The 12,219-nt window shown below is 47.3% G+C and overlaps 1 protein-coding gene across 1 annotated transcript in view; it reads right to left on the bottom strand.

Annotated features, from left to right (window-relative positions):
* The window catches only part of TRIM71 (tripartite motif containing 71), a 66,774-nt gene that overhangs the window by 18,757 nt on the left and 35,798 nt on the right, over positions 1-12,219 (bottom strand). The window contains exon 2 of the mRNA XM_036073685.2: positions 1,641-1,808. Coding sequence (XP_035929578.1) covers positions 1,641-1,808 — 168 coding nt within the window. The remainder of the gene's footprint in view (positions 1-1,640; positions 1,809-12,219) is intronic.

Genomic DNA, 12,219 nt, shown 5'->3' with positions numbered 1-12,219 from the left:
CTCATCATTTTAACCACAGATCTCTCCTTAAGCTTCCAGCAAATTATGACAACTCATTTTTGTCTCCAGAGTGGTGGATCCCAGGAAGTGGAGAGCACCAGCAATTCTCTCAAACATGTTTCAAGGACCCCTGAGTGTTCTCAATCTCTAAGGAGAGAAAGGAGTTGGTAAGGTAATACCACATTCTGGGGGCAGGACCCAGACAGCAGGTCTTTAAGTTCCCCCAGGTGATGCTGACAGCAGCCAGAATCCAGGAGACACCAGCACCGTAAGGCAAATGACCAGGTCCTAATGGTAGTGGGATAAAAAGGGAAGCCACAAACCACTTCATCCACAGGGACAACAAGTTCACCAAAATAGAAATAAAATAGAACTATGCACTAGTGTGGATGCTGGCAAACAATAATTTACGAGCAATCAAGAGCCACTCCGAAGGCATATAAAAGAAAGCAGGCCACTCTGGCCTAAGAATATGCCAGAATTAGTCACTGCAGAAACACAGACTCTCAAACCTCTAATTGTATGAGTTGAGTATCAGATAATCTGAGTCTTCAGAGAGACCATGCATAGGAATATGATAGCTGCTGAGAAACTTACCTTCTGCCCCTTCTTTAGAGCACATGATCAATTCTTCATATCCAAAAAAAGGGGATCTTATTATTTTTTTAAGATTTATTTATTTATTTGACAGAGAGAGAGCACAAGCAGGGGGAGTGGGAGAGGGAGAAGCAGACTCACCACTGAGCAGGGAGCCCCATGCGGGGCTCGATCCCGGGACTCCGGGATCATGACCTGAGCTTAACCAACTGAGCCACCCAGGCACCCCAGGATCTTATTTTTTAAACAATTCACTTATTCAAATACTCTAAGAATGTAAATAACGGTTTCCCATCCAATTTTTGCTCAACGATTAGCAATGTTTCCTGATTTTCAAGCTTTATCATACCAGATAAGGAAAACATCTCATGATTTTTTCCTTTCTTAAAACCTTGTCACCTGGACCAGACAAGATTTTAAAATCATTTCAGGCATGCCATCACATAGCTGTAAAAGAACTTTTCTATGCCCCAAAGTTACACGTGTCCCTTCCTAACCCCAAAGGGATGGGGACTCAACAGAAGCAAGGGTCTCAGTTACCAGGAGGTGACTTCATTACTTAGGGAAGAGTCTGCGATAAACTTCTGTTGCTCACTTATTTTTCACCGATAAATCAATCTGAACAGCAGAGGTTATCCATCTGGAAAGCGTTAAGTACCCAGTCCTTCTGCAGTCCTGACTGAGGGATGCTAATGCCCACTTGGTATCTGGGGAAGAGGCCGGATGAGAAACAGGCAGATGATGTGGTGGGGGCCCAGCTAGACAAGCCCTGACTGGCTAGTCGACTTCGGCCACACCCTCTCTCGACTTCGGCCACACCCCTCTCGACTTCGGCCACACCCCTCTCATCTTCCTGAACCCTCCACCTCCCCAAGGGATTACTGCTGCGTGGATGTCACATGAGCTCATTTGGGTCATTGTTCCATGCTCCCACGCACTGGAGCCTGCCCAGTAATCTACACATGCCATCTGAAAGGCAGCGAGAAAGGTTTTCTGTGCAAGAAAGAACAAGGGAAACAGGTGAAGGGCGGGTTAGGACTGACCTGGATTGCCTGGCGGCCCTGCTGCGCATCAGCCAGCAGCTGGATGGTAAGTGCCCGCGAGTCCTGCAGCGCCTCCTGGAGGTAGATGAAGCTGTGGCCCCCGTGCCGGCCCATCGTACACTCACGACAGATGGGCACCGAACAGGTGTCACAGTACAGGTGCAGCACCTGCGGACCAGAGAGCGGACAGGCATGAAGGAGAGATTCGGGACTAGCGGGGAGGGGGCAGACGCAGGGGTGCTCTGTGGATTCCAGACCCTCAGCCAACTCCTTCCCAATTAGCAAGCACAGTCAATGTGAGCACAACCGGCCCTCCCTACGCCCTCGGCCCCAGATCAAGGAGAAAACAACCAATGCCCTCTGTCCACTCCAGTTTCATTCAGAAGTATAACTGAGACACTGCAAAGGCAAAGATGAAATAAAACAATCCCCCTGGCATAAGAGATTTCCCCCTGTATCTCAGATTAATTACCCAGAAAAGCTCTGAGATTGTGTTTCCTTGGTCTGAGACTGGAGGCCCAAATGAAAGAATATACCAGAAAAATTTGTCTTGCCACCCCAGTCTCTGGGTCTGTGAAACATGGCTAGGAGCCAGAATTACCCTCACACCACAGCTTGCAGCCACCCTCCCCATCAAGGAGATTAGTTCAAAGCGCAAAGCATGGTTCTCCCAGGCACTCAAGCAAGCTACAGGCTGAAGCTTCTGGAAGGAAGGCAAAAAGCTAGTGGTAAGGTCAGCCAGCTTCTTGTCTTTCTTCTTCCTGCCAAGTTGTTCCAAGGAGTTGACCCTGCGAGGCAGCCCGTGCTGACAGAACTGCTTTATGTGATGTTCTGTATTTCCCTGGGGCCCAGCATGCTGGGAGGGGAGAAGGGTTGGCACAACCTCCACCTGCTGATGAATGAGGAGCTCTCAAGAGCGAAAGCTCCTTGGCACAGAAACTGGGCCAGTCTGGCTGTATCCCTCCACAAAGCAGAGCACTTAGCACCACTCTGTGTAAATGTTTGCTGGATTGCTTTCAAGAGCAGTGCTTAAATTTGCCGTTGGTATACCTGGGTGTGAGGAAAAGCCAGCCAACATGCAACAGGCAGGGAAGCGGTGTCCGAGGGGCTGCTTTCTCACACACAATACGCTTAATCCCCAGATGAAGACAAGAGGTCATGACGTCTTGGGGCCACACAGCAAGCAGGGGCAGAACAGGGAGGCCAACGTGAGCCTTCTGAAGAGCTGATTCCGAGACATTCCTGACACCAGCTCTTCAGAGCACTAAGCACCTTACTAGGTATCATGGAGTCCAGGATGTGAGACTTGAGGCAAGGTGATTCTGTGTGGAACAGAACAGGAGCTCACCCTGGCCCAGAAGGAGGCAGAGTGTTACAGGACACGGAGATGGGAAGGGAGGGCTGCAATGTTCCCATTAGAAAGACCCACAGGGTAGGAGTGAGAATGCTGCTTCTCTTCTCTTCAGGTTATCTTAAAGATTTACTTATTTGAGTGCACATGCTATCGTGTGAGTGGGGGGAGGGGCAGAGGGAAAATCTCAAGCAGACTCCCCACTGAGCCCAGAGCCCTGACCTGGTGAGATCATGACCTGAGCAGACAACTGAGGGAGCCACCTAGGTGCCCCCCACTTCAGGTTATTTTATTAACTAACCAACACATTGGCACAGAGCATGTCCACTAGGAAACCGAGCTCAGTCAGGGAAACAGGCCTATTCCACTCAGGACTCAGAGAGTTAAAAGGGAGGTGAGTGATCCTGCGTGGGTTAGGCTGCTTCTCTAGGAACTTCTGGATTTAGAAATAGGGAAAAGATTTAGGATATTATGTTCCTATTTCTAGGAAATGGTCCTGATATGGCAGGTTTTATGGGCTCCATATTGTAAGGGGGAAATGGGATCAGGTTTGTGACTGGACTAGGACGCCTTGTCCTGTACAGTAGTTCTCCAGCAACCTCAGGAGACTGAAATCTGGTGACAGTAATTTGCCTTCAAGACCAATTGTGTTTTTGCGGGGGAGGGGGGGAACAGAGGGAGAGAGAGGATCTCAAGCAGGCTCCACACTCAGGATGGAGCCTGACATGGGCCTCGATCCCATGACCCTGAGATCATGACCTGGGCTGAAATCAAGAGTCAGACGCTTGGGCGCCTGGGTGGCTCAGTCGTTAAGCGTCTGCCTTCGGCTCAGGTCATGATCCCAGGGTCCTGGGATCGAGTCCCACATCGGGCTCCCTGCTCAGCAGGAAGCCTGCTTCTCACTCTCCCACTCCCCCTGCTTGTGTTCCTGCTCTCGCTATATCTCTCTCTGTCAAATAAATAAATAAAATCTTTAAAAAAAAAAAAGAGTCAGACGCTTAACCGACTGAGCCACCCAGGCGCCCCAAGACCAATTACTTTTTAAAACAGGTTCACCATTTAGAGTTGATCTAATCTTTCTAATCTGATAAAGCTGAAATTCCCATGCTAACCTTAAATACTAACCAAAAGATGCTGAACTGGTAACTTGGGAGGAATTCCTGGACAGTCTCTTTTTACAATGTGCTGCTACAGCAACCCCCGCTCCTGTTTCAACAACTCAACCTCATGCCTTCCCTTTGCTTCCTCCATTTGTCATAGGAATAAAGGTATCACTTCTATGATGCCCATGTGAAGTGTGAAAACCTCCCATCTGCAGGTTCCTTTTACATCAGAATGGAACATGTCTCTGAACCTTCTGTCCTCTGCCCCTGCCCAACAGCTAAGAATCTCCTCTTCATCTCTTCTCTGAACAGCTGTGTGGACTGACTGGAGGCCCCTTGCTTTCTTTAGTCTGTGCAAGCATAACCGTTCTCACTCGTACAGTGAGTGAAAAAGAACCTGAGGGTGTTAGCCCGAGCCTGGCATCATCTGGCCATGGGGCCATCCATCCAGTCACCTGACTGGGCTTGGCTCATATATGAAACACAAGGGGTCTGGCTAGGTGCCTCAGGAGACCACTTCCATCCCTGAAATCCCAAGAGCCCTATCTCAGGGACTCAACACCACAAACCAAAAGGCTTTGAAATAATTCTGGACCGGGCGCCTGGGTGGCTCAGTCGTTAAGTGTCTGCCGCCTTCGGCTCAGGTCATGATCCCAGGGTCCTGGGATCGAGCCCCACATTGGGCTCCCTGCTCCGCGGGAAGCCTGCTTCTCCCTCTCCCACTCCCCCTGCTTGTGGTTCCCTCTCTCGCTGTGTCTCTGTCAAATAAATAAGTAAAATGTTTAATTAAAAAAAAAAAAGAAAGACGGGGCGCCTGGGTGGCTCAGTTGGTTAAGCAACTGCCTTCGGCTCAGGTCATGATCCTGGAGTCCCGGGATCGAGTCCCGCATCGGACTCCCTGCTCAGCGGGGAGTCTGCTTCTCCCTCTGATCCTCCCCCTCTCATGCTCTCTGTCTCCCATTCTCTCTCTCAGATAAATAAATAAAAAAAAAAAAAAAGAAAGAAAGAAAGAAAAGAAGTAATTCTGGGCCGACCAAGGAAGCCAGGCACCAATTATGTGACTGCAAGGAACCAAGGTGATTTTTCTGGGTTTTAGGTTTTTACAATCCAGAGCCTGGATGATGTTGTGCATAGGCGATATCCTGCAAATGGTAGGTTTTTCAAGCATTCTGCAGAGGAAGTAGCCAGAAAAGAAATCCTGGTCAGAACAAGTGGCAGCAGGGTGCCCAAAGCCCTGGCCCTGGGCCCCTTTAGATACCTAGCCCACGATCTCTCAACTGGGCAGGGGTGTCTGGAGGCAATCCCGCCTGGCATCATGTCACAGGACTGATGCAGCTCTAAGTGCCTAGAGCACACTGATTTTGGAGGCTCCAGTGCTCTGCAGTGCCAGGAGGACTGTGGGGACACCACAGAGGTGGGGCTGGTGCTGGGGGACACCCAGCTGGTTCGTAATAAAAAGCTATGGGTGAGTAAAACGGCATAGTCCTAGTGGTGCTTATAATTAATAAACTATCGATTTTTAAAAGTGTCCAAAAACTGAAAATACGGTCAATTTTTATAAACCATCTAGCTAAACTTTGGCATAAAACTTTGGGAAGATTTCATGTTCCATTTAGAAGCTCCGTATCTCCTCTACCTGCCATTTCTAAAGTCAAAAACCCACAATTTTAGAGCTTGTGAAAACACGAGCAATAGTAAGGGTTCGCATGGGTGCAATTCTCTCTGCAATAGTTGGAAGATTATTTTACAAAAGAATAAACTGGAACCCATGTCTTCCAAAGGGCTAGAAATGTGGCAGAGGCCGTGAACTGTGGCTCCGGAAGGTGGGGGAGGGAGGAGCGGTCCTCGGGCGGCAGGAATTCAGGGCCTGGAGCTGCCTGTTTGGGGCTTCCCGGGCAGATGCATGACACGCCCCCTCCAGCCCCCTCCCCCCCCTCGCCTGGCGACAATCTGGCTGCCCCAGCTGAATGGAGCAGGCTCGACCTCTGACCTTGCAAGTGACCACCCTCTTCCCTGCCCCCAGCTTCCAGAACGCCCCACCCACTGCCTTCCTCTGCCATAATTTCTAAAATACCAGGCACAGACAAAGACCTAGGAATGTGGGCCCAGCAGGAGAGGAAGGAGGGAGGTTAAAGAAAAAATAAATAAATAAAAATACCAAGTAGGCAAGTTTACCTTAGCCAGTGCTTAAATAAAGTGCTTTGTTAATGAACAAGACTGTGTGTTCGTTTCTGGAATCTACTTTTTATACTACCTGTGATCCAACAAGGAATGAACGCATGCGCGTGCGCGCGCGCGCGCGCACGCGCGCGCACACACACACACACACACACACACACACACACACACACACACCCCCCCCGGGGACTCCTATGAGAGCACCATGCATCCAGAAAGAACGGGCTTCCAGTTTAAAATACAACTACCCACTTCACTGAGGAATGTAAACTCAAAGGATGGAGGGGCTGCTCCTCACTGAGATGCCCCAATCGAAATATAGTAACTGCTGTACACTTAACGTTTATGAGATTTCTTTCACATCCCTTAAAACAACTGGGGGCATTTGGCCTCCCACAAACATAGGCCTGGACAAAAGGAGGTCACCACTCACACAAGAGGGTTTCTAAGCGTCCCACTATAGAAATGAAGTGGAGGGTGGTGGGTGACAACCAAAAGCCTTACCTGTGTACACCACCCTGCACAATCTGTCCTGTTAAAGAAACCCAAAACACTAAACCAAGTTCAAGGACCGGAGTCCAGCCAGTCTGAAACTAAGTCTGTGAAATAATATCAAAACCAGGTTTTACTTGATTTAGGAAAAATATACAGAATGCCAGTGCTCCAAAACCACAGTCCAAACCTGAGGAAGAAGTCCCCCCTGCATCTCTGGCCACGTGCTGCTCCAGAGCTGTGATCTGGGGGCCCGGGGAAGAGGGGAAAGAAAGGAATCTGTACCCTCTGCATGCACACTCACTACCAGTTCAAGTTGGTGGACCCCAGCTAAGGACAAGTTAAGGGGAGGAAGAGGGAGGGAGGGGGCGAGATGTGCTGAAGCATTAAAAAAAAATCTTTTAGGAGGGTGCCTGGCTGGCTCAGTTAGTAGTGTGTGAGACTCTTGATCTCAGCGTTGTGAGCTTGAGCCCCACGTTGTGTGTAGACATTACCTAAAAATAAAATCTTTATTAAAAAAAAATACTAGGGAACATATATGCATTTTTAGTGCAAAATGATAAATGCAAATAGTTTTTAAAATTTCCCAGTTTCTCACTCAATTGTTTCTTTTTTATGTAACCATCTAAAAATACGTTACATTCTGTATTCTGAATTTTTTTAAAGACACAAGTAGGAGTACATTATACCAGCCTTTTTTCACTTAACTATATTAACTAGGAAAATGCTCTGGGTCAAGCTGCCTGTTTTATAAATAGCGGCATGGTAAGTTGCCTGTGGATGTACCACAACTTATTTAATTAGTACCTGCTGATAGAATTTTAAAGCCATTTCCTGATTTTTAAAAAATCTCAAGTAATGCTGTGTTCCATTATCCCTGTTCTTTATATACCTCCATTTCTTCCAATTTGGCAATATATACGGTCGCTGTATCACTTGATGTATTAAAAAGAAAATATACTTGCAAGGGTGGACAGCAAGGATTCTCGAACTTACTAACTTTTAAGTCTGGTCAACCTCCACCCAAATGAAAAAAGAAGGTTGTCAAGCGCCAGTTTCTGTACCTGACAGGACCAAACGTACACAAAAAGCCAGCAAGGGGACACCAGATGAGGTGGTCAATGTTGGGACTGGGAGTGAAGGTCCACTTCTGCTTGGCTGGAAGGCTTCAGTGGACACTGACATTGAAAAGAAGCCCAGAGGAGCAGCAATAAAGCAAGCCTCGTGTTTTGTATCAAGTGGCTGCTAAGGGGACTGTCCCAAACACAAAAGCACTGGGGGGGGGGGGGGGAGCTGCTAGTTGGGGGTGTCTCTAGAGGTGGACAGTGGAAGGGGTCTCCGGACAATGTACATGGAAAGAGGTGTCAATAAAAATAACACCTATCAGTCCCAGGGGGTATTGTTCCAACACCCAGGGACACAAACACTGAGGTCCCATACAAACCCAGGATGCCCTTTCTGCAATTCCAAAATCCAACAAGCTCTGAAAACCGAAAGTGTTTACATAAGCTATTTGGCAGCAAAACCCAAACAGGCATGAAAATGATTTATGACCTTTACCTATACCATTTAGTGTGAGAGTTCACGCACTTCACTGGAGAAATGCTAATATTCATTATTTTGTGGTGTTGTTACTTAATATATATATGTACACAATATTAACTTTCTAAACTCAGAAATCTTACATGTCGAGGCACCTCTGATCACAAGGGTTAGGGTAAAAGATTTGGACTGCCTATCTGGCCAGCTAGCTGAATGAGATTCATTCCCAAGCTAAATTAAGTCAAGACTGCTTGATGGTGGAGTGGGGTGTCCATGGACTGGGGTGTCCAAGAACAGGCCAAACTGAGGGCAGACCAGCCTACTCAGCTCCAGACCAAATGTTTAGGCTCTATGAACGTGGCAAATTTGAAAAGGAAGGATTGAAAACAGAGAGGAATGCCGTTAAGCTCTAACAGCTTCAGACTCAATGCGGTAGCTGGTACCAACAGAGAAGCATTAGTTTGAAGATCCTGAAAAAGTCATGTGCTGTTCACTTGAGGTTTCTGTGCTACCCCCAAAGCCATATCAATGTTCCCTTCCCTATTTTATTTTTTAAAATAATCTCTATCCCCAGTGTGGAGCTAGAACTCAAAACGCCGAGATCAAAAGTCGCATGCTCCTTGGACTGAGCCAGCCAAGCCAGATGCCCCCCCTCCCTTCCCTATATTTTTAGGAGAACATTTCACACTTCCAATGAACACTGTCCCCTCTCTTTCCAACACCACGTAGCAGGGCCCCAGTCCTCCAGGGCCCCAACTCACAAGGCTTACTCAAACCCTTTAAAAGCTCCTTTCCCAGGTGCCTGGGTGGCTCAGTTGGTTAAGCGTCTGCCTTCCGCTCAGGTCATGGTCCTGGAGTCCTGGGATGGAGCCCCGCATCGGGTACCTGCTCAGTGAGGAGCCTGCTTCTCCCCTCTCACCGCCCCCCACTCGTGCTCTCTCTCACTAGCTCTCTCCCTCAAATAAAATCTTAAAAAAATAAAAATAAAAGCTCCTTTCGCTCCCTATCACCTACTTTCCTGCTGTGGGACCAGGTCCCAGAGCCCCAGAGTCAGGCACGTGGGCCCCCATTTTGTACTCTAGCAACCCTGCCATGTTCCTGTGTCTCAGGGACCTCACACACACTGTTCCTTCTCCCTGAGCTCACAGCTTTTGATACTGACATACGCAAAACCAGGACCATTACCTTTGTAAAGCTGAAAACCAAATAAAAAGGCACAGATAATTAGATGAGTAAATTGTTTCCAAATTTAATGCTTGAATTTGGCTGAGCTTACTTGCAGATTTGATAAAAAGAGAAAAAACCCAATCTATGGTCATTCTGGGGAATGTCAGAATTATTAAAAAGTATGAAAGTGAGTTCACCCTGGAAGAAAACCACTCCAGCACTGATTCTCAAAGATGAAACCCCAAAGAATGAGGACACCCTAGGCAGCCCAGCAGACAATGCCTTCCAGTTTTGCCAGAGTCACAGACAAAATCGGTTCACAAATTCTTCTTACCATAGCCAACTCCTTTTATTTAAAGCTGGAGGGTACACGGGACACCTGGGTGGCTCAGTCGTTAAGCATCTGCCTTCAGCTCAGGTCATGATCCCAGGTTCCTGGGATCGAGTCCCACATCTAGTCCCACATTGGGCTCCTTGCTCAGCGGGGAGCTTGCTTCTCCCTCTGCCTGCCGCTCCCCCTGCTTGTGCTCGCTCGCTCTCAAATAACATGAGAGAAAGGAAAGAAAAAAGCAAGCAAGCAAGGGTACAGCAGTAAACCTGATTCAAGAAAGGGTCTGTCAGAGGCAAAAAAGGATGATATAGCCAAGTATGTTTTTCTGGGATTTTGAACCCTGTGGGGCTGGAACCCCCCCCTCCCAGGGGAGCTCTAAGGGCAGAGGTGAGGTGGGAAGGAGGCATGGGGATTTGGAGCAGGAAAAGCAGCATACAGAGATAGCACCTCCCACGCTGAGCTATGGTTAGCAGTTCTCAGAGCCTTTGTGAAGTCACAAAAAGACACAATCCTTTTGCTCTCTTTTTATAAAATATTTAAGTAATCTCTACCCCCAATGAGTGTCTGGCTCAAACTCATGACCCCGAGATCAAGAATCACATGCTCTTCTGAGCCAGCCAGACACCCCTAATTTTTTAAAGTATTAATCACGAGATCAGAAAACACTACGTGTGGGACAATATCCATGGCAACTCTGAGGGTGCGCATGAAGGGGGGGGGAACGCAGCTAAGTGTCTGCTCATCCCATCTCTGTTACCTGGAATATCCTCCCTCTAACAGCTCTATCCTTCCTAACCCAGACAGAAAGTCAGGCTCTGCGCCCCGCGCAGCCAGGGCATGACAGTCACGCCCTCACTGGGCCTGCCTCCATCCTGCTTCCTCCCTGCCTCGCACAGCTGCTGATAAACTCATTCTCCAGCGTCTACCCCTGGGGAACCCAACCTGCAAGAGCTCCCTCGCTTCCTGGACCATTGACTCATGTGTCTCCTGGTCAGACTCTGGTTTTCAGGCTGGAGTCTTGTTATCTTTGCCTAACCCATGCAGCCTGAAGCACATTCCCGGCTGCCCATACCCATCAAGACCCACCCTGCCCACTACCTGGAGCTTCTCTCACACTTCCAGAGGCCTTAACAAGGGCCCACAGTGTTGATGCTGACAAGTGACACACCTGTGCTTGGGGGTTCCTCCAACAGATCCAAGTTATATTACAGGACACTGAGTGTCACTTTAGAACATGCCAGAATTGTGGGGCGCCTGGGTGGCTTAATCAGTTAAGCGTCTGCCTTCGGTTCAGGTCATGATCCTAGAGTCCTGGGATCCAGCCAAGCATTTAGCTCCTTGCTCAGTGGGGAATCTGTTTCTCCCTCCCCCGGCTCATGCGGGCTTCTTTCTCTCTCTCTAATAAATAAATAAAATCTTAAAAAAAAAAAAAAAGGAGAGAGAGAGAGAGAACATGCCAGAATTGTGTTATTTTTTAGAGGAGGAGAGGGAGGGGCAGAGGGAGAGAGAGAGAATCTTAAGCAGGCTCCAAACCCAGCACAGAGCTGACAAATACGGATTATCATGACCTGAGCCGAAATCAAGCGTTGGTTGCTTACCTGACAGAGCCACGTAGGTGCCCCCAGAATTGTGTTTTGGATTACTGCCTACCAAATATAGTTTTTAATAAACTGGTTTACTTAAATAAAACTGGAGTATTTAAAAATTCTTCCAGTTCAAAAACAGAAATAGAACTTCTGTATCAAGAGAGAAACAGAATCTGCACAATTTTTCAGATTCATGCATTTGAAAGGATTACGCTTGCTGGGAAAAGCCAAAATCAAAAAAGAATATACTATTTAAGGAGTGCACTTGTTGTGATGAGCATCAGGTGATGTATGGACGTGTTGAATCACTATATTGTACACCTGAAACTAACACTGTATGTTAACTAACTGTAATTACAATAAAAATAAAAACACATCTTTTTAAAAAAAAAGGGACAAACTAGGTATTAAGAAAGGGTGATAATAAAAGATCTTTTATTAAGTTATAAAATGTTCAAGTATATTTCTAATACGTCAATAAAATCAGAATTGTGGGAAAAAAAATATACTGCATAATTTCACTTACAATGAAGGCAAAACTAAGGTGAAAAATATCAGAAGAGAAGCTGATGAAAGAGGTGGTTACAACGGTTGTGTAACTGTCAAAATTCAAAATGTACAATTATAATGTTTATTTTATGTAAATTACACACAAAAAAAACCCCACACAAGTAAGTGGAAGGGGGAACCCTCCCATTGACAACCTAGTGTCCATGGGGTGGGGTTTGGAGCCTAGACTCAGTGGTGAGGAGCTCTTCATAGCTATGGACCTAACAAATACTCTTGGAGCCCATGAATGAGTTGCTCCAATGGCCCCACATAACTTACT

The sequence above is a fragment of the Halichoerus grypus genome, chromosome 1 (genome assembly GCF_964656455.1).
Source record: "Halichoerus grypus chromosome 1, mHalGry1.hap1.1, whole genome shotgun sequence".
NCBI lineage: Eukaryota > Metazoa > Chordata > Mammalia > Carnivora > Phocidae > Halichoerus > Halichoerus grypus.
Note: the sequence above shows the minus strand (reverse complement) of the source record. Positions and strands in the feature narration are given on the sequence as shown.